The sequence below is a fragment of the Macaca thibetana genome, chromosome 1 (assembly GCF_024542745.1).
Source record: "Macaca thibetana thibetana isolate TM-01 chromosome 1, ASM2454274v1, whole genome shotgun sequence".
NCBI classification, from domain to species: domain Eukaryota; kingdom Metazoa; phylum Chordata; class Mammalia; order Primates; family Cercopithecidae; genus Macaca; species Macaca thibetana.
Window position 1 is genome coordinate 106,975,694 of NC_065578.1, and position 23,246 is coordinate 106,998,939.

At 36.2% G+C, this 23,246-nt stretch overlaps 1 protein-coding gene across 4 annotated transcripts in view; it reads right to left on the reverse strand.

The window, feature by feature from the left end:
- The window catches only part of VAV3 (vav guanine nucleotide exchange factor 3), a 397,627-nt gene that overhangs the window by 177,809 nt on the left and 196,572 nt on the right, over positions 1 to 23,246 (reverse strand). For 2 of the 4 annotated variants that reach the window (XM_050778804.1, XM_050778785.1), the window contains exons 6-16: positions 22,851 to 22,943; positions 20,659 to 20,727; positions 18,672 to 18,775; positions 17,266 to 17,365; positions 12,383 to 12,478; positions 9,924 to 10,016; positions 8,888 to 8,956; positions 7,073 to 7,159; positions 2,821 to 2,906; positions 1,148 to 1,280; positions 654 to 763 (exon numbers count right to left, since the gene is read on the reverse strand). In XM_050778804.1, the coding sequence (XP_050634761.1) occupies positions 654 to 763; positions 1,148 to 1,280; positions 2,821 to 2,906; positions 7,073 to 7,159; positions 8,888 to 8,956; positions 9,924 to 10,016; positions 12,383 to 12,478; positions 17,266 to 17,365; positions 18,672 to 18,775; positions 20,659 to 20,727; positions 22,851 to 22,943 (1,040 nt within the window). The remainder of the gene's footprint in view (positions 1 to 653; positions 764 to 1,147; positions 1,281 to 2,820; positions 2,907 to 7,072; positions 7,160 to 8,887; positions 8,957 to 9,923; positions 10,017 to 12,382; positions 12,479 to 17,265; positions 17,366 to 18,671; positions 18,776 to 20,658; positions 20,728 to 22,850; positions 22,944 to 23,246) is intronic. The other 2 variants (XM_050778810.1, XM_050778795.1) reach the window with 1 other exon arrangement.

Sequence of the window (23,246 nt, forward strand, 5' to 3'; positions counted from 1 at the left end):
TAAAAAGAAACACCTATAATGGCATGTTCTTGGTTATTACATCTCTGTATGCCATTCCTTTTGAAACAGAATTGATTTATTTTCCACCTCTTTGTTGAGCTTCCTCCTCAATAGAACTAAAAACCACTTAAAGAAATTAAGCCCATAAAGCATTCCTTAAATACATGAAGCATTTTAGCCAAGATTCAAATAAGTGAGTGAAAACAGAGCATAATTCAATCTTTCTATTAAAAATAAGATATATACATTTACATGTCTGTTTGTGTAAGTACACATGCAGGTATTTCTATTTAAAGGTATATAATTTTTAAAATATAGTTATTACATAAAAAGTTTATCATTAGAATAATTAATATTTTCTTGGGCTGCTGACAGCTAAAGAACTAAAACAGGCCTATAAGAAAGTCAAACAGAAGATTAGAGCTCCCTCTTTCTTCTTTTTGAAGGAATTCAACAAAACTCCTCTCCTAGGAGACCAAAGTTATCAAGCAGCCAGCAGCCTAGTAGCACTCCTGATCACAGCAAAACATTTCCCCTGTCTCTGTACACATGACACATGCTACAAGCATTAGAGCACACTTATTGGTTGTTCATTATTCATAAGTGATTTAAGTAGTAAAAATAAAAGCACTTTTAAAAATAGAAATACTCACAAAGCCATTTCAAACTGTTCTAGCCATTTCTTCTTTAAATCTTTTGTTTTGCAATAAAATTCTAACCCATTTTGTCCTTGGGTATGGATGAGGTAGAAGCCATAAGACCACTGTTAAAATTAATATTCTTCAGATTAATATGTGTCATTAACAACATTATGTTTCTAAATTCACAAGAATACCACCATAACTATCCAAAAACCCCTCACAATATTATCAATGTACAAACTGCACAATCAAGCTGATTGTAGTCAACTTCATATCTATAACAATTTCTATGCCAAATGCCTTTTACTATCTGGATCATTAGGGCATTAGAAATGATCAGATCTGGCATTTTCCAGTTATTTCTCACAAAGGTATGTACCTAATCAATCTCTAGAAACAAAAACATCTGGATTGATAAGCCACATCTCACATTAATGTATTATCATACTTTTCCTTAATATTCAAGATTATAAGTAAATTACAGTTATTAGTTTCCAAAAAGTCACCTTTTTATTTTCTTTATCGGTTGTAGGATTATTGGCTATCTTGTACTGCTGAAGATCTATTATTTCCTTCATTTCATAGTTATCACCTTTTCTCTTACATACGATCACTGCCAAATCAAATAAGAAGATATGCCTGTGAAAGAGAGACTGATTAATTGATTGATTTTAAATGGTTTAGAAGGATGTGTATTAATTTTTTTTGGTAAGATAAAATTAAAGCAACCAATGTCTTTTTCTTTGCATTAAAGACAACAGGTAGTATCACACATTGAAAACAATGGGGGATTTGTGGTTATAAGAACTGTGTGTATCTTGGAACTTCCCTTTACTTTGTAAATGGCCTCAGTGTGCCTTTGTGCCTTGGTTCCCTCATTTTAAAAATGGGCAAAATTCATAATAAGAGTAAAACGCACACTGCAGAGTTGTTGAAATGGCCAAATGAGATAAGCCATAAAGTTTGCTCATGAGCAATTACCTTCTTTTTTAATTTAAAAGCTAAAAACGTATAGAATAATATTAATGACATCAGTAGCAGCTTCTACTGAAGTTACTAGGGATCAGCCAGAATGCCTTGAGAAGTGTTGTTCATCCCTTTTACAAACATGACTCAATTTAAATCCCCAAGACCACATGCTGGGTAGGTACTGTTTACCATCTTCATTTTACTGAGGAGGAAACTGAGGCTTAGAGAAGTTAATTTGCTCAAGGTCACACGGCTAGTGACGCATGTAACGGGATTCACAAACAGGTCTAATTTTGGAAACTGTGCTTTTACCCTCTATGTTGTTCCTCATGATTTAACTGACCACCTAAAAACACAAACTGAATGGTATATGAGCCAAGTGTAAACTGAAGAAGTTACGGTGAAATTTCCATGTTAATACTTTTTTCTTATTAAGAACAACATAACTTGGGAGAGAAAATAAACCTTATAACCGCATCACCCAGTACCAATACTTGTGTATTTTTATAAACTCTCAGAGATTAACACACTTTTTTTATACACAATGATAATGACACATTCACAGGGCTGTAACATTTGCATCACTTTTAACGTCTATTAAACCAGAGAGGTTTAAAGGACCTGTGGAGCCAGGGTTATCGAGGTGGAAGCAAGAGCTGATGCTGCCCCCTGCTGGCTCTTGCTTCTCCAAAGATTCCAGAAAATGATCACTGTCAACCACAAAAACCTGTTTGACGATCACATATATACATAATTAAGGACTCTGGGCCAAGCTTACTAATTTTCGAGAACTACATCTGCAAATTTCCGTCAAGAAAATATTACTACATGATTCTCACTTGGTCTTCTTTCTTAGGGCATTCTTCTATTATTTTCAGTTATTTAAAAATATATTCCAAAAATTCAATGATGTTTTTACGGTAGTTACCTGTTCTTACTTTATCGCTCTTCTCATTTTAATGTATCCCAGCTGATCATCTATACTTGTTACTTCCTTCTTAATAACTTAGACAAATTAATAGATACCAGAACCCAGGTGGGAATGCCTAAGATAAACTAAATTTTAAAAATTTAGAAATCATGGGTTGGTCTCTCTCCCTGTACTTCTTCCTTTTTTCCCCTACTTCACACTGGAAGAACTGTCTGTAAGTTTTTCTCCGTTTTCTGACACTAATTACTTATTTTCAAAATAGAATTCTCCGTTTCTTACCTTTCTTGTTTTGTATGCTTGTCTAGAGTGGTTATTCGAATTTCACCATCTCCCTGAGGTCGTCCAAAAAGCAAAACTGGTTGGTTCTAAAATATAAAATGTACATGTCAGAGTTTTTCATAATCACATTAAAATAGAAACAAATGTCAGTAGAGATACTTACTCAAGACAACTACCTTATTACATTAAAATTTTATCATTTTTTACACTTTTAAAGCATATTTACTCTAAAAAGCTCAGACCTACATGATAAAGAAGTCTGTCCTCTGTAATGCCAGGGGGTATGTCAAGGACATCAGTTGATTTTAATTATTATATATTCATAAAGGGGAAATTAGCTATGAAAAGAAAGACTCAACTGGAAGGGTCCAAATTACAAGACAGTTGGGCAACTAATATTTATTGAGCATCTTCTGTGTGCCAACCACCATAACAGGTGTACAGCAAAATGATACAGACACTGCCCTCGTGAAGCACACTGCCCAGTGGAGGGACAAATATTCACAGAAGCAAGAAATTATAAATGCACCACTGCCATGAAGGAGTACAGAAAGGGGTTGGGTGGTGGGGGTGGGTGCTAATTTGGTCTATAAAGTCCAGACTGGCTTTCTTGAGCTAGGACCTCAAGGATGAAAAGCTCTGACTTAATGATTTAAAATAATGAGCTATTTTCCCAGAGGCTGATAACAAAATTACTTTTAAGTGCTTATGAGCACTTCCTGTACATGCTAGGGGAAAAAAGAACTGACTGAAAATCACTAACATCCAGAAATTCCATTTTAATAAAGGGCAGAGATGTGTGATTAACACTATAAATATAAAAATAAATGTTTCTAATCAAAATCCCAGTGATGTTTTCTGCACAAATAGAAAAACTCCATTCTAAATTCTTATGGAATCTCAAGGGATTCTGAACAATCAAAACAATCTTGAAAAGGAACAAAGCTGGAGGTCTCATACTTACTGACTTCTTTCCAAAACTTATTGCAAAGCCACAATAATCAAAATCATGTGGTACTGGCATACAAACAGACATACAGACCAACAGAATAGTACAGAACCCAGAAATAAGCCCTCACATATATGGTCAAATGAAAAGACCACTAAATGGGGAAAGAATAGACTTTTCAACAAATGGTGCTGTGAAACTGGATATCTACATGTAAAAGAATAAAAGTAGACCCTTCATTACCTACACCATAAATAAAAAATAACTAAAAATTTTTCAAATACCCAAACATAACAGTTAAAACTATAAAACTTTTAGAAGAAAACAGGGAAAAACCTTATGACAATGGATTCAGCAATGATTTCTTTGAGATTGATAAATGGGACTTTGTCAAAATTAAAAACTTTTGTGCATCATAGACAATATCAACGGAGTGAAAAGCCAACAGACACAAGAAAATATTTGCAAACCATGTGTCTTATAAGGGACTGATATCCAGGATACAAAAAAAGAGCTTCTACAACACAATGACAAAAAACAACTTGATTCAAAAATGGGCACTTGAATAGGTATTTTTCCAAAGAGGATATACAAATGGCCAAGAAACACACAAAGACAATATTCAACATCATTAATCATTAAGAAAATGCAAATCAAACCCACGATGAGATACTACTTTAAAACCATTAAGATGGCTGTTATCCAAACAAACCGAACAGTAAGTGTTGGTGAGGATGTGGAAAAACTGAAACCTTTGTGCATTGGTAGTAGGAATGTTAAGTGGTGCAGCTGCTGTGGAAAATAGTATAGCGATTCTTCAAGAAATTAACATAATGACCATACAACCCAGAAATACTCCTTCTGAGTACATAACTAAAAGTGAAAGCAGGCACTTGAATAGATATTGGTACACCTGTGACAATAATAATATAATAGTATTATTCACAATAGCTGAATGAAAGAAGCAACCCAAATGTTCATCAATGAAAAAAGTGAGGTATTTATATAAAATTAGATATTATTCAGCCTTAAACAAATGGAAATCAAAAAAATAAAATTTTGACACATGGCTACAACAAGGATGAACTTTGAAGACATTATGCTAAGTAAAATAAGCCAGTCATGAAATGGCAAATATTGTATTATTTCACTTGTATAAGGTGCCCAGAGTAGTTAAGCTTATAGTGACAGAAAGTAGATTGGTAGTTTCCAGGGGCCAGGGAAAGAGAAGAACGGGAAGTTCATGTTTAATGAGTACAGACTTTCAGTTTTGCAAGATGAAGTTTCAGAGATGGTCACACAACATCATGAATGCACTTAATGCTACAGAACTATAAATTTTCAAAATAATTAGAAGGGCATATATATACATACACACGCACACACACACACACACACACACACATATATATATATATACACACTTTTTTTTTTTTTTTTTTGAGATGGAGTGGGAGTCTCGCTCTGTTGCCCAGGCTGGAGTGCAGCGGTACAATCTCAGTTCACTACAACTTCTGCCTCCCAGGTTCAAGCAATTCTCCTGTCTCAGCCGCCCCAGTAGCTGGGACTATAGGCACGCGCCACCATGTCTGGCTAATTTTTGTAGTTTTAGTAGACATGGGGTTTCACCATGTTGGTCAGGCTGGTTTTCAACTTCTGACCTCAGGTGATCCACACGTCTCGGCCTCCCAAAGTGCTGGGATTACATGTGTGAGCCACCACACCCAGTCAATGCTATATATATTTTACCACAATTTTTAAAGGCTACACAGCTGTCCAAGAAATATGCTATGGAATTCTAAAGAGGAAAAATAATAGATTAGGAAAAGGGATTTATTTTAGATGCACCTTGAATAAATTTGATAGGGAATAATAGGAAAAAACATACTAGGCTCTGAGATTACAATCGAAGGCAGAACTGTAGAAATGTATGACAAATTGGAGATCTTATAATACAACAAAATATCCACAATGTAAAGCGCAGGGACAGTTATCAGCTGAAGGAGTTCAGGAAAATAGCTTAAGTCCAGATCACTGAGGACCTTAAATATCATGCCAAGGAATACTGACTGAATCTTGAAGACAATAACAAAAAAAAATCTTGATAAATTTGAGAAAGAAAGTAAATTGAGAAATCCACATTTTGGAACTGCAACTATGTGAAGAGATGATGAGAGGCTACTGTGACTGGAAAAGCGGCAGATGACGGTGTCCTGAAATGGGTCTGTGGCTGCATGTGTGAAAAGAAAGAGACAGGTTCACAATGTTTCAGAGAAAACAGCGATGAAATCGCTCTACCAAAAATGTATCCTAAAGTCACTCATCTCTATTTGCACTGCCCGCAGATTAATCCAAGGCTGCATCCTCTCTTGAAACCACTTCAACAGCTTGCTGGCTGGGCTGCCTGCTTACAGGGTCTTTTTGAAATGTCAATCAGTCTGTTGTAATACTCCCTGATAGAAACCTTTTAATAGCTTCCCACTGCAGTCACAGTAAAATCCCAATTCAGCATCTTGGCCTACAAGGCTGTGTTACGCAATTGCCCTGCCCATCCCTCATGGCTCAGAGCCCACCATCCTTCCCTTCACTCTCCATTTCCCACCACTCTTACCTTTCAGCTTCTTGAATACACCTGTTTTTTTCCCAACTCTGAGCATTTCACCTGCTACGACTTCTGCCTGGGTCACTTCCCCCTAGATCTTCGTGTGGCTGGCTGCTTCTTATCTTCTAGGTCTCAGTTCAAATGACTTAAAAGGACTTTTTCCAACCAACTTATCTAAACTAGGACTCCCCTTATAATCTTCAGTTATAGCAGCCAGTTCACAGCACTAATCTCAATATGGCATTTTTAACTCTTTTTTTTATTTTAAACTGTCTCCTCAATCTTGAGACCATCTTGTTCACAGTTACAGTCCCAGACCCAAGCAAAGTGTCTGGGTCATAATAGTCACACAGCAAATATATATAAAATGAATAAATGAATAGGAATCAGCCGTGAGTATGTATGGGGATGAGGGAAAGAAAAGAAAAAAAAAAGTGGACTCCTATGTTTAGATTCAGACTGCTGGGAGAAGAGGCAGAGTGTGACTAAGGTAAGAGGGGCAAGCCATCACACAGTCCCTAGACACAAACAGGTCGCAGGTGCCCTCAGACACCCACATGAACACTACCAAACAAAGGGATTGGCAACAACATCCAACAGTAGAAACTTGAAGGTAAAAACTATGTTTTCTTCAACAACAAATCCTAGAATGTCGTTGATGTGGGGGTGAGGGGAAGCGAGATGGAAAGATAATTACATACCAAATTCTCTATAGATAGCTGAAACTGTTTAATTTCACGAAGGGTCTCATTATCTCTTTTCACTTCATTCACATATTGTGCCAAGTCCTAGACAATAAAGAAAGGGGTAGAAAAAGAAGGCACACTAAGATTAGAGATGCAAACTGCTTTGAAAGAAAACACATCATTAATTCCATTAGTGGTAAAAGTAACCACTGTAACTTTTCAAAGACAATAAAATGAATGCCCAGTCAATCAAAGCTGCATCACAGAGGCAATTTTAAAATGTCTGAAGTACAGCTGGGAAGACTGAAGAGCTGTCATTTGCCACACCACTGAGAAGAGTCAGGATGTTGTTGCCTTAAAAGACAAAACAAAATATACCGCAATAGAGCAACAAAAAGGAAACTAGGTCGGAAGAATAGAAATTCCAAGCACGTTAATTACTGACCTTGAGAGCATGATATTTTTACACAGGTTAGAAGAAGGGCAATCATGAACGATTAGCAGGGAGAAAAGTAACCAAAAGTTAGAAAATGAATCTAGCAAGACTGTTTTATTTTTGCAACCAGCTAAAGTCTTCTTAGTGCCTGAGAGCATTCAGTCAAGGAAACCAGTTCAATTTTAAAGAGTTAACCCGAATATGGATTCAGGAGAAGTAAAGGAGAGGTGAGGAACTAAATGGCACAACATGCTGGAACTAAATTTAATTCATGAATTAAAGTGAACAAAAAATGCTGGCCGTGTCTCTCCATGTGCCTTCACCTATTTTAAAATGTCTTTTCTCATATTTGAGGAAACATTAGCTAATCTTTCCATACTGTAACTAGCTATTTTTGTTACATGCGCTCCAGATTTTCCTGTTTTCTGAGCTCTTTTTCTTTTTTCTCTACCCTCTTAAATTCATCTGCAACAGTAGGGACAGAACTCTGCAAAAAGCAGTTCCTAACTTTGTTCTAAATGGAAGTCTGATTTTTCATAGGATAGATTCATAAACGACTTCTTTAAAAACTGGAACTTGGTTTGACTTTTTAATAGTAATAATAAATAATTGTGTGGTGTTTCCTGTTAGTGACAGACAATCAGCTAAACAGCAAAGCTAACACGAATTGGTACAAGAACACAGCTAAGTAATTAATGCACTGCTCTGAGCAGGGTCACCTTGCCATTTTGTTTTTAAGAACAAATATTTCCCTACGCTTTAAGTTATTGGCAAATATCTCATTTCAAAGTCATTTTTATTCAACATAATGTGGAAACTGAGGTTTTATATATTCCCCAGTATGTTCAAAATGTCTGTCTTTATCTATTCATAGTTCTTAATTTTCATATTCACCTGAAAACCGAACAAACTGAAATTCATTTGTATTAAGTCATAGCATCCACAAGGATAAACCTAGCAGATATCCTCATATGAAGAAAATAGTCACATGGGGTTCTGAAGCCACCAGCTGGCCTACGACTTACACAAGCCAACGTTTTCTATTAGTCACCATGAAAAGAATGGGAAAAAATACCATGATATTAAATAATTCCTCATGGTTATGAAAGTTGTTATACTTGTATCTAAGTGATTTTAATATACTTCTTGTTTTATGTGTTGTCTAACAATTAAATCCATGCAAGGATACCTATTCCAGTAAAACAAACAAACAAACAAAATATCCAGCTGTCCCCACTAAAAACAAATGTGTATTATACATTAGGATATCATAATATTATTCATATATATTATTTTATACATATATGTTACCATATATATATTAGCAATTTGAATTCCATAGTCTTTAGACAAGAATAAAAAATATAAACAAGTTACTGATGTATCTGCCCTACCTTCATGGCATCAAGAGCCAGTTTCAGATTTGCCTTCTCAGTCGCATCAGCGGTATGTTTGACCAGTTCCTATTTGGAAGATATGGTTTAGTACTACTTTCTCAAATTAAAACAAAGATATACTAAAGAAAACATTTTTACAAATAAACCATTATTATTGGTTTTCTCTCTATAATGTGATAAATCTAATGTGTCTGGGCTCCATTTCCATCAAAAATTTCAAACTGTAAGACCAACTAGACACCAAAAAATCATGAGACATTTTCTTTTCAAAGATGAATCTGAATTCTATCCACCACCATTACACTGACATTGATCCCTACTGTTATGAAAGATTCCATAATGATTAAAATCATACTTTTTACTCATTATTATTCTTGGCTTCTCTATAGCTTTTGATTCTTTTGACTGCATCCCTCCTTTCATTTCAGGGACATCGAGATGTTCTATTTGTTGCTGTTATTGCTGTTACAATTGCTTGTCTGTCCATCCTAAATTTCTGCCTACTCCTCAGTCTTTCATAGTTTCTTCTTTATTTGCTTCTTAGAAAGTTATTGTTCCTTAAGTTTTCACCCTAGTCCTCTTTATTTTACCTTATTTTACATACTCTACAAATTCTATCACAACCACTGTCATAATGTCAACTATCACCTCATGGGCCAATCACTGTCAAATGTACGTGCTCAACCCAAAATTCACACAGTCCCGGACTCATCCGTCCAACTAAATGGTTCTACCTCATTATTTCAAAGGCTCCTCAAATCCAACATTCCCCAAACTTAATCCATCTTCACCCAGAATCCTATTCTTAGATCCTGTTTCTGTTTTATTGAATGATGGCACTTCCATCAATGTAATCACTTAAGCCAAAACCTAAAAGGTCCCAGACTTCTCCCTGTTCTCTCTCCCTCACTATGTCCTATTGATGCTAACTTTGATCCTGCCCCCTTGGAACCATCCTCACTACCACTAATTAGGTTCAGATCCTTGCCGTTTTTCAAACAGATAATTATTTGCCAAGCATGGTGGCTCACACCTGTAATCCCAGCACATTTCCAGCCTGAGATGGGAGGATCACTTGAGTCCAGGAATTTGAGACCAGCCTGGGCAACATGACAAGACCCCATCTCTACAAAAAAAAAAATTAAAAATTAGCTGGGCAAGGTGGCATGAGCCTGTAGTCTCAGCTACTCGGGAGGCTAAGGCGGGAAGACAGCTTGAGCTTAACTGCAGTGAGCCATGACTACACCACTGCACTCCAGCCTGGGCAACAGAGAAAGACCCTGTCTCTTAAAACAAACAAACAAACAACAAAACCAGGTAATCATAATGAGCTTCTGATTGGCCTTCCGACTTGCAGTCTCTCCTCACTACAGTCCAGTCACTCTATTGTCATCAGGGATAGGTTTCCATAATATGAATCAGATCCTGTCTCTACCCTACTCAGACTTCTGTGATGCCCCACGAAAGCTTCAGGTTGTCACCCATACCTCCTAGATGCCGCATGATCTGAATTCTGCAAACTTCTCTCAATTTCTCTTTCCACTTCCACCCAAACAACTTATATTCTATTCATACTAAATTAATTGCAATTTTAAAATATGTTCTAATATCTAATCCCATTAGAAATTTTATTTTTTCTGCTTACAAATTTCTTCCCTTCTGATTTACTTATTGACCCCTTACTCTTCCTTTAAAGCCCAACTCAAGAGTTACTCCTCTGGGGTGTCTTCTATGGCAGAGGCCTCTACTCAGGTTCCCAGCTTCCTTATACATTATTATTTAGGCCTTTATCTGTGCCGGTTCTGTACCTTATATGTTCCTACCACATTGTGTTATACTTGGCAGTTTACACTTCATTTTTCCTTTCTAAATGATGAGCTTTGTCTGTCATATATCATGAGTGCCTAATACTATGTTTGGCACAGAGAAGCCACACAAAAATCTTTAATGAATCCAATACTAGCAGTGTTTCTGCTATAAACAGGACCTAAAGACGAGTCTATTAAGTATAATAAATCCATCAAAATTATATTCTTTTATTCCTTAAAAGTTACTTTTACTTCATTAAATAAAAATTGCTATTAAAGTTCCCAATCACCCACTATAAAATATTCTACCCTTATGAATCTGTGATTTCAAATCATCAAGCATTTCAAGTGATTTCCCCACTAAAGTACAGTAGTAAGTAAAAAAGTCCAAATTGATAACCACATTTGTTCAACAAATTTCTAGACAACAAATAAATTTTACTCCATAGAATTTTGAGAGGGAAGAACATTTCTAGAATTTTTATCTATGTGTAGAATCCAAAATAAAACTTTTCCTATTTTAAAAAGTCATCATGGAACTAAACATACTCTTAAAATTGTAAATATAAAACCACCCAAGGGAAATTAGGGGGAAAAGTTTACTGAATTTCAAAAAAGTATGGTTGTATTTTATACTTTTATAAGTCTGTGTAAAACCCTGTAAGGACCAAAATAGGTATTTTCTAAAAGCTGTACCTTCTAAAATCTTCAATCGATACTTGACTACACCAAAGTTACAAAATAAATTATTATCTTATTTTGGACACATTTTTAGTTCCAGGATGCCTTGGAAACTGATTGCCTGAGTCGTCCTTATTATTTTTTCATAAAATCCAATTTGATTAAGTTGCCTTGAGTTTAGGTCTCATAAATGTTTTAATGCATTTTTAAGGAATAATCAGGGTTTGAATTTTTCTGATTTCTCAGTAGAACAAAAATAGAGATGACTAATAATTTTGCAGCTACAGTTCAAGAAATTTAATATACAAGATATACAAAGCACAGGCAACACAAAATTGTATTTCACATACAGGTAGTAGATCTTTTTAAAATGACATTTCACAAGCATCAGCAGAGTTGACAGACTAATACAGTAAGACATTTCTTTGGAGCAGAACTAATGAGTCTCCTGGTATAGCTATCAAATTAAATTTATAAGACTCTCCACCCTCATTAGAAGACTAACCGTGGAAACCATAGCTTTGTGGGTTATAACAAGAATCACTTCAAAATAAATGTAGTCTTATTATAATTTAGTATAGTAGAAAGCAATATGGAATGTGACACAATTCTCTTTAGCTGTTATAAGGCAAAAGGTCTAATATGATTAATCTGCCAAAATTCAAGTGCACTGCAATATTGAGATGCTCATAAATGAATACTGATAACTATAGAAGACTTAGTTGAAAAAATATTTTTATTTGTTTTGACTTGTTTTTAATTATTTTCTAGCCAGTCCTGTTTTAAAGACACAAAATATGATTTATGGCAGCTACTGAATCATCTTTGTTAAAAGGAAGAAAAAATGTCCAGTTCTGTTATTTCCCACTTAACTATAATAATAATTCAAAATGTTAAGGGGATTGGGCCCAACACATGGAATATCTGCAATGTAGTTGATGCTTCGTTAATATCTTGTTGAGTGAATAAATGGACAATAAACAAACTGTTTTAAGTTACATACCTGGAGGAGAAGGTGGTACTTTAAAACACGTTGCATAGGAACCACAAGCAAGTCTCGAAGAGTAAATTTCCCATTATTTGCTCTTTTGGAACATTCCTAATGAAATGTTTTTAAAAACACTTTGTTAGAGAGTCATAAACATTAAAAGATGCAAAGACCATAAGCAGAACAGTTATTCTACAGTAAATGAGTGTGTCTGTTTCCTTAACAATCCTTCTCTGTAAATAACAGAAAGTATCTTCAATTTAAAACAAAATATTGTAGTATTTTAACTCCAAATATGAATCAAATAGAACTATTTTGTGTACGAAAATTATTTTCTCAGCCGGGCGCGGTGGCTCATGCCTGTAATCCCAGCACTTTAGGAGGCCAAGGTGGGCGGATCACAAGGTCAGGAGATCGAGACCATCCCGGCTAATATGGTGAAACCTCATCTCTACTGAAAATGCAAAAACAAAATTAGCCGGTCATGGTGACGGGTGCCTGCAGTCCCAGCTACTCAGGAGGCTGAGGCGGGAGAAAGGCGTGAACCCGGGAGGGAGAGCTTGCAGTGAACCAAGATGGCACCACTGCACTCCAGCCTGGGTAACGAAGTGAGACTCCATCACAAAAAAAAAGAAAAAGAAAAAAGAAAATCATTTTCTCTAGTGCAAAATCATGGCCTCCCAGTGTCTTCTTCAGTTTATCTTTATTGCTCTACCTCCCACCAATTTCCCCCAGTGGACTTACAGAACAGGCATCAAGAACACATGCCTACTCATCAAAACTGTCATTAGTCTTCCCACTCTCATGCCTTGGTTTATTCAGTTCCCTCAACTATGATGTGCTTTGTCCAGCCTCCAGCAAAACGCATCTTCCTGTTTAAGAACTATAATCCGGCCGGGCGCGGTGGCTCAAGCCTGTAATCCCAGCACTTTGGGAGGCCGAGGCGGGCGGATCACGAGGTCAGGAGATCGAGACCATCCTGGCTAACACGGTGAAACCCCGTCTCTACTAAAAATACAAAAAAACTAGCCGGGCGCGGTGGCGGGCGCCTGTAGTCCCAGCTACTCGGGAGGCTGAGGCAGGAGAATGGCGTAAACCCGGGAGGCGGAGCTTGCAGTGAGCTGAGATCCGGCCACTGCACTCCAGCCTAGGTGACAGAGCAAGACTCCGTCTCAAAAAAAAAAAAAAAAAAAAAAAAAAGAACTATAATCCTAGGCCTTTCATAACAATTACAATCAAAATCGTGTGTACTCTCTGTCGTGTGGGTCTTTTAATTATTATCATATGTAATATCTACCCCAACATAATTTGTGCTGTATGCCCCTAAGAATGTAGTATTTGCTTAATAAGTATTTTACTGAACTGAATGAAATGGAATATTTGACTTTAAAACTTTGCTCAAGTATAAACCTACTACGAAACTCCAAGATTTAGAAGACTCAGATTGTATTTATTTTAATTTCACCCTCTTCTTTGCTAAAGGTTTATTTTAAAATAGTATTGACTGGTTTGCTCTTTTGATAATAACTATGACTTTGAAAAAATTACTTTGACATGTCAAAGAATTCACTTAAAACCAAGATTTGGCAACTGTTGGCTGTGTGACTTTAGACAAGTCACTTTTCTGATTTTATCGTTTCCCACATAACTGGTGTTCTTCAAAAAAAACAAAGGGCCATACAAATATTATTATTAGTGAGCAACTTCATAAGTCCAAAATCCTCACACAATTGTACTCTGTGTTCTCTCTTTCTCTAAGATGAGAGGGACATCTGTGTCCCTGATGTCCTCTCTTTCCCTAAGATGAGCACTGACTGCAAAAACTACGTATTTAGAGTCCCAGAATATGGTCATTGGGCAAAACTTTGACAACAACTCTGAAAGAAGGAAGAACAACATTCAAACAAGACTGAGAATATAATGGAGATGCGATTGACAACTTGCTGACTCCTATCTGGAAGCACAATTTTATATCTTTATTTTAAGAAAAACTGCTTTAATGTTGCCCTATTAGGAAGTATGTGTATGAGTTGTAAAATTTAATTTTATCATCAATTGTACAAGGACCTTTCCAGTTCAGAGATGGAGCTGTGCTTTAAAAAATACACTTTTGCTCATACGTTTGTTTCTTCTTTGCCCACACTTAGTTTTTCTGGCACGTGGAATGATATATTATCAGGAGCTCCAAAACAAACACCATTAACTCTAATGATCAGTGACTAATCAGGCAAAATGAACTGGGGACACATCCTGACATGTTAGCTGTGTCATCAATTACTGCAGTTCATTAGAAGGATAACTATTTCAACCGGTTTCTTACTTCTACAGATCACAGAGAGCTCTGGATCATGGATCTCAAACAGGAAGTTAAATTGTTAATATTACTGTAATGAGTGGATCTTATCTCCTCAACTGCATTTTAAGGCCCTTGGAATTAAGGTGTAGCTTATATTTCTTATGTTATGCCATCCCAACACAGTGTTAGAAACAGAAATATACATTTAGAATTCACTGTATTATGGAAATTAGTGTCAAAATGTTGAAGGAAAAAAATGAGTTCCTTTACATTCTAAGTTACAGGCTCAGGAAGTAAAGAAACCAACATTGCTGGCATTAGCTACACCTGGGAGATAGAGACTGAAGTGTAAAATGCTTATTCGTGTTGAAAGTAAATAATGGCTAGAAAGAATCCTTCCAAAACATCCAGTCACTTGCTTAGCCTCAATTCAATTGTAAAGGAAAATAAAATGGGGTAGGATGAGCCAGGCTTACAGGGCAAGATAAAGAGATTCATCGCCCTTCACCCCGTGTTACCTTGGTTCCAAAGTAGAGAAGAAAAAGACAAAAAAATCAACAAGAACAAAAATAACCACAAAACAGAAGACACAAAGAAGACAGAGAGACACCAAGAATAAGGCAGTTTTCCTTCTATCATGCTGGGGCTTGTGGCGGGCAGCTCCAACTGAGCATTTGTTGAAGTGTTAACATTAAGTATCCGACTTAATACTTCCAAATCAGGACTATGGTTAGAAGTGGGAGCTTTTAAGCTGAGGAAAGGACAGCAGGGGCAACTCACCCCGTGCCTTTCAGACTCAGCCTGATGTCCTTTCTTTCCCTAAGATGAGCACTGACTGCAAAAACTACATATTTAGAGTCCCAGAGTACGGTCATTGGGCAAAACTTTGACAACAACTCTGAAAGAAGGAAGAAACATTCAAACAAGACTGAGAATATAATGGAGATGTGATTGACAACTTGCTGACTCCTATCTGGAAGCACAATTTTATATCTTTATTTTAAGAAAAACTGCTTTAATGTTGCCCTATTAGGAAGTATGTGTATGAGTTGTAAAATGTAATTTTATCATCATATTTTTAGTCACTGGTTCACAGCTCTACACTTAGTAGGCTCTATTCTCCAAAGAGGAGCAGGAAGTCTTTGCACCAACAATGTTACAAGGATGATATTTAGTTGGTGACTCAAACTACCTCCAGTCTTAAAGTCAACATAACGAAGGAATATTAAGATATAAAGCAAAAAGATCATGTATCTAGTACAGTTATTTGGTAGCCTGTTAACGTGAAAACTGTCTAAGCAATAGTTTCCCTTTGTGGGAGTTGTGGGCTATGAAATCATGCCAGAGAGGCAAAACAATGAAGGGCTTCTGATTTGAAAATCACCTGCCCCGTCCCCCCTGACCTCAGTGCTACACTGAACAAAGAATAGGAAAAGGGACATTAAAGAGGCAAATAAGTCACACACTGTTATTTAAGAGCTCACTATATATCTCTACCTGAAATTTAATGAAATTCAAATACATGGATAATACAACAACTAAATTCAAATACATGGATAATACAGTAACTGATATAACAAACATTCTTCAAAAGTTCTTTGAAAGCATGAACTCCTCGAACTCCTCTTCAGAAAAAAAAAAAAAAAAAAAAAAAAAAAAAAACATGACTTAACATAGGTTTCTAGACTTATATTCTATTGTGATCATGCACTCTTGATTATACTGGCCTACGTGCCGCACATTTCTCAAACTTCCCCAACTATTCTGGTCAAGACATACCAATTGTCGGGAATGCTCTCCATAGAATCTCATCTGTCAAAGCTCATCCCATTCTTTGGTGACCTATCTCAAATGCTGCCTCTTCAGATGAATCCTCTACAGTCTTCCACACTGAAGTGGGTAGATTCAGTCTCACAGAGCCCTATTGTACAGGGCTTATCACATGTTATTTAATCCTATCATATTTGTGCTTGTCTTCTCTTCCTTCTTGTGGGCAATATCCATGCCCTTTTAATACATCTGACTCTAAATGTCATATTTTTAGTGAACACCTTTTTAATTTTGTTGTTTTTGATACAGGGTCTTGCTTTGCCATCCAGGCTGGAGTGCAATGGTGCAATCATAGCTCACTGCAGCTTCAAACTCTTGGGCTCAAGTGATCCTCCTGCCTCAACTTCTCAGGTAGCTAGGACTACAGGCATGAGCCACCCCGCCCAGCTAACTAGTAAACATTTTAAATCTACATATACGTTATCTAACCTGTCTTACTCGTCCTGTACTTCCTACCGTCTATGCAAGTTACAATCTCTCTGAACTTCTGCTTTCTCATAAGATGAGAAAATTACTTGTACCTATCTCACAGAGTCAGAAGGACCTAATGAGATAATGCACGTAAAACACAGGACCATAAATGTTAGATTTTTACGACTGTTACTATTACAACCATATTACTATTTTATAGAGCGATTTAAATATTTTATAAAATTGACATGAAAATGTATTTAAAACAATGGGAAATGTACTGCTGCACTGATCATAAAGAGAAATACATTGCTTTTAGGTTTATTTTGCTTTATGTCATAAACAAAAAATAAATAGGCACCTCTAATTTCAGTTTGACATCTTCTTTTGTCTTAGAAATGTAGTCTAAACTAGAGATGGCCGACTCTACTCCACTGCAGTACTGCCCGTAAATAACTAATCTGAAAGGGAAAAAGAGAAGAAATCTGTAAGACAAAAAACAAGAAGGAACTGGAGGGGGAAACAAGCAGAATTTTCATCTCTTTAAAACCATAGTTAGGGATAACCAAAATAGCAGTAAAAATTATTTTTAATACATATCACATACATAGTCCTAGAATGAGGGTCACTCATTTTTATAGTAATGGAATTTTTAGTTCCAACTTTGAATGAGATTAATTCTATGTACATTTTTATAGCAGGTAGAATTTACAAACTGGCTTGATGACTGTTAATGTTATTTGAGTAGACATAAATGAATTCCAAAAACAAAATTAAAAATTTCTGTTAAAGCTCTTACTAGAAATAAACTTCATCTCTAAACACTCAGAAAGTTTTATTTTCTATTACAATTTTATGCCAATCAGTACATACAACTCCTTCATTATTAAACCTCCTACTCCTTGCTACTTTTTAATTAAGGAACATAAATCATCTGAAGAGAGGAAAATGAGAGACCGGAACTGTGCTGGACAGAAGGTAACTCATATCACATGGAATCTGACCCACTTCAGGGAACGTATCTCTGTAGTAATACAAATATTTTGCAAAGAGGTCAGTTGGTTTATTGTTTCTCTTAACTCTCCACTGGAAAAAAAAAAAAAACACTACTAATAAGATATGAATATTTATCGAAGACTTGATGCAAAGCAATTCATTAGCCACTTCTTAGTACTAGGAAATACGTTGCTTGATTTGAAAAGAGAGATAATTATATTTTAAGCAAAATTTCTTGATACTCCAATTCATATAGGTTGTCAGGAGATTTTTTTTTAACTTAGAAAGGGAAACCGACTCTGTGAATCTAATATTCTGAAATAGAGTGTCATAAAATACTAGAGTTGGAAGAAAAGTGGAAGAAGCATTAGGTACCAGCTAATCTATCTCCAGTGTTTACAGATGGGGACATAGAGGCTCAGAGAGTTAAAATGACTTACTGAAGATTACATTGCTCAGTAATGATAAAGTCTATAAAAGAACCTTAGTCTTTTGATTTACAATGCAAAAAAATAAGCACCATACTAGGTCCTTTCTTCCCCCCTTTCTTCTTTTTTCTTTTTAAATTACATATATAGAACTCAAACTACTACTCCCCTCAAACTAAACTCTCTTTGAGAGTTACTACTCAAAGTAACTCTCCCATGTTCTAATTACTGTTCAGGTAGTAGTGTAATCAACAGTACTAATAGCTATTTGTTAGCTATTTTAATACTAATCCTCACTATAATTACAAACTAAGATCCACAAAACTTAAACTTCAAAAGTTACCTTTCCTTGTAGTTAATAAAAACTTGGTACAAGTTATGGTCATTTTTATTTACAATGGAATCATGAATCTCTTGCATTAGGTTCCGATGCAGTTTTACAAGTTCCTAAAAAAAACAAAAACAATGTGAAAGGAAAGTAGGAAACACAACCAAAAAATACAGCCCAAACCCAGAATCCCTTTTGTCGCTAAATTTGCCACTCGGGATATGCTGAATGCTTTCAATATATAAAACTGCTTCCACCAATAAAGAGGGAAAAGGAGAGTGGAGAGAGAAAGGAGGAGTAAGGGGAGGAAGCAGAGGGAGAGGACAGGGTAGAAGAGGAGGAGGGAGAGCAGGGGATGGAAGGGAGAAAAAAGAAGGAAGATAAGAGGAAAGCAGAGGAGAGGGAGAAGAAGAGAGAGAGACAGGCCATGTAGATGGGAAACAGCAATTTCATATCTCACTTGAAATGTCAGTGTCCTGTGAAAAAAGACATTATCTCACTAGTTATTAAAGGATAATTTATTCCTTGTGTAAAAATATGTATAGCTTATTTTTGTTTTATAATCACTGTAAATTTTTAAATAAAACTGTCCAAGTGCCTAATGTTTTATTGACAGTAAAAAATAATGACTCATGTCCTTGTGACACAGAAATGTAGATTTGTACTTTGGTCAATTAGTGGTGTCCTGGTGCTAAGCTAACAATAATCAGACTAAATTACTTGAAACCAGACAACTAATGGCATAAATAAGGAGCAAATAAATTGTATTCGACAGTTTACTGGAGCAACTCAAAATGTCAGAATTTCACATTTTTCCCGATAAGCAACTAATTTTCAGTCAGGCAGTAAATACATGTCATAGCCAGGATATGAGGCAACTTGAACTAGGTGCCAATTCTCCCATTATCTCATCCTGTGTACCTTGGAGCATGCATTGACTCCACAGCATGCTCTTTCCTTAGTGGGGTAGAAAGTAAACATGAAGATGTGGGCTCTAAGTTATAAAGACCATACTGAAGTGGTTCAAGATCCTTATCTTCCCCAAATGTGCAGTTTATTTAGTGCTAAACCTTCATCAGATATTGTACATGTTATAAATCAACAAGAATGTCTTTCATTCGGCCAAAATCGGGATAAGGATGACATGCCATTGCTTACCAACTGCTACTGAGCAACACAGAACACAACAGAATCAAAATATAAAGAACTGCTCAGGTAACACAAGCAGGTCTGTGCGTAAAAGCTTAAATACATGTATCAGTGTATGTGGACGCACGTGCATGGGGGTGGGGGTGTATAAACCAAAGCAAGTCCTAGAGGTCTGAGAACTTGAATCTTGCCTAGCATTACCTCACTTGGCATGGCATTTAGCTTGCTTCTAGATTTCTGGGCAAATATCCTTTTAAGATTGTAAGGTTCTGGTAAGGTGCCCTGAAACTTACATAATGTAAACAAAAAAAATCTCCTCAAATTTTACAACTAAAATAGTCTGGTAAATCATAAGGAAGTAGTCTATTTCAGATATGGGAGTTACATTTGATACAACTGGAAGTAGAAAGCACCAAATAGTAGAGGCCAAAGATGTGGAGGAATGGAGGAAAGTAGGGGAAACTGATATGGTGAGGACATCATCTACAAGACAAGGTCTGAGGGGCTGGAAGAGCAACAGAGCTCCACAGGGAAGTGTGGGGATGGAAGGGGACCCCGGATTAGTTTAGACTACCTCCTCATGACAAACAGTTAAGAATAACACATGAAAGTTATTTTTCCATTTGTGTTCTTCACACGTGTTGACTGACTTTTGGTTGAAGACAGGATATATCAGTTATTTCAAGAAATAAGGATATAAAAACAGGAAAAACAAATAAATAAATAAGTAAATAAATAGGGCCAATATTCTTAAAGACTACAAGAGTGTTAAAAAAAGGGATCTGGAACCCCCTAAGGAAATGAGGATTTTATTGAAGTACACCACAGTTTTAGCTAGCATATTTTTACTTACAGGAATGTTCATGAATACCGAATCAAATTCTGCTGCTGTCAGAAATCTTTTTAGTGGTGCCATGAAATACTACCAGGAAAGAAGAAGAAAACAGTAATTAAGTATAGCTTGTCCTAATCTATATATAATAGTTTTTCGTCAACCACAAATATTTTTTGAAAGTCAATTGTTGATCAGCATTATAAACACCAAAATTGTAGAAACTATTTTCTGTAACTTAAAGACTTCACACTTGAATAGATATATAAAGACACGAATACAAGCTAATATTAATACATTTAAAGTATAAAACAAAATGGTTTAGACAACAAATGCTTCCAAAAGGAAGGAAGAAAAGAACACTATTGTCTGAGTTGGCAAACAATGGCAACATTTTGGAGATGTATATGAAGACTTACACAGTAATATCTCCCTAATGTTTTGTGGAGATTCTAGATCGCTGAGGTCAATAATCTATGTGTGCAATTTATGAATTATTCCTCGAGAATTTTAGTTTCTGGCCTACCGTATCTCTTTCATTCTCGGCATTCTCAGTATCTGTGCAGAGGATCCTTCTAGTACTGGTCTCTCAGTTCCTTGACCACAAATAATCTTGTGCTCCACTCTAGCTCAAATCCTAAACCTTACAGCCATACTCACAGGCCTTGTCATTATCAACAACTTCATATGCTCCATAGCACTAATTTCAAGGAACTGGGTCAGCCAGTCCTGTAACCGTCCCACCTCCATCATGTCCTCATTTCCCTCCTAATCCAGTTTATACTCCATGAATCAATTCCCTCTAAATCCTCTTTCTCTTCTTCCATTGCGCTTTTCTAGAAAAACAAACACCCTGATCAAGTCTAGCTTGCCACATATTTTGTGACTGTATCTAAGAAGTTAAGCATGGACATTACTGATTGTCTAATTTTAAATATGACCACAAAACTCAACTGGGCCTGTAATGCTACATAGCGCTACTACAGTTCCCTAGTCAATTTACTCTTCTACTCTTCTAAACAATGCTGGCATACCTTCACTTCTTTCCCTAACCTCTAAATGTGAGAGTCTGGAGAGGTGGCCTCAAACCTCTTCCCTAACATGCATTCACTAGGGTGATCTCACTTAGTCCCAGGGCCTTAATGCCATTGTGTGATGATAATGGCCCGGTCTATACGCCAATTCAATCTTTCCCCTTAATGCCAGATTCATATACCTAACACCTTTCTCAACGAATTCCATTCAAAGTCTAATAGGTATCACAAATTTCATATGTTGCAACAGACTCCTGATTCCCAAGCCTGTTCTTCCTCATCTGTATAATCTTCACCATTCATGCAGTTGCTCATGCCAAAACCTACCAGTCATCCTTGACTCCTCTCTTTTTTTCACATCCTTTACTTAATTCATCATCCAATCCAGTTGGCTCTATGTTTAAAATTTACTCAGAATCTGACCACCCATACCACCATTTTTGTCATCTTGATTAACACAATTTTCTTCTAATTCTTCTCCTAGTTACCACTCTTGCCTCACAAGAGCCAGAATGAGAGGTTAAAGACTTAAATCACATCATGTGACTCCTGCTTACAACACTTTCCAATGTCCCTGCATGGCCTGGTGGCCCACCGGCTCTCCCACCTCATGCTCAGTCCCCTTGCCTTGTTCTGCTCCAGTCACACTGGACTGCTGTTGTCCTTGAAGCACGTGCTGAACACTTTCCAATCAGAGGGCCTCTCTCGCAGGAATTATCTTCATTGGCATATGTACACAGCTTACACCCTCAGTTCACTTAGCTGCCTGCTTAATCTTGTCACAGAGGGCTTCTGCACCCACTCTTTATAAAATGCCACCAGCCCTCCCCAACATCACTCTCTATCTTATACTCCCACCTTATTTTTCTTCAGAAAACTTATGACCATCTGGCATATTTATTTGCTTACATTCTAAACCCTCCCATGGAAAAAAGTGTCAAGAGAATCAGAATATTTTTGTATTTATTACTATATCCTTAGTCCCTGAAACAGTGCCATTCAGGTACTAAGACATCCATAAATAGTTGTAAAATGAGTAAATCTGCTTTGAGATCTTTAAATACAAAGTTCTCCTAAAAATTATAATACACATACACACATTCAGAAGAAACAGTGAGTCTAACACATTAGCTGTATCAGGCAGTATTTGGGCATCAAAAATAATACCTGATGACTTACTTTTTCTATTGACTCCAAAGTTTCTGTATATTTTTCTTCTGTCTGCTTAATTTCTGCTAGACAACAACTTCGTATATCATTTTCTGGACATTTCTGCAGTTAGAATTATCAAAATAATTTAATAAAATCATACATTAACCTATCAGGAAGGAGAGATCAAAAGCATTGCTGACTTTCTTAAACTTTCCTTTCTAATAAAACACATAATTGAAAGACATCTAACTGCATTTGTGAGGTAGCTTTGCTGTTTTTATAAAAATGTTGAACAATGTAAATGAAAAAGATTTAGATGATTAAAAAATAAGCTTCTGAATGTGGACACTCTCTTTAAGTTAAAACATCTTTTATTAAAATGTTCATAAAGTTGGAAACACCATAAATGGTGTATGATTGTTC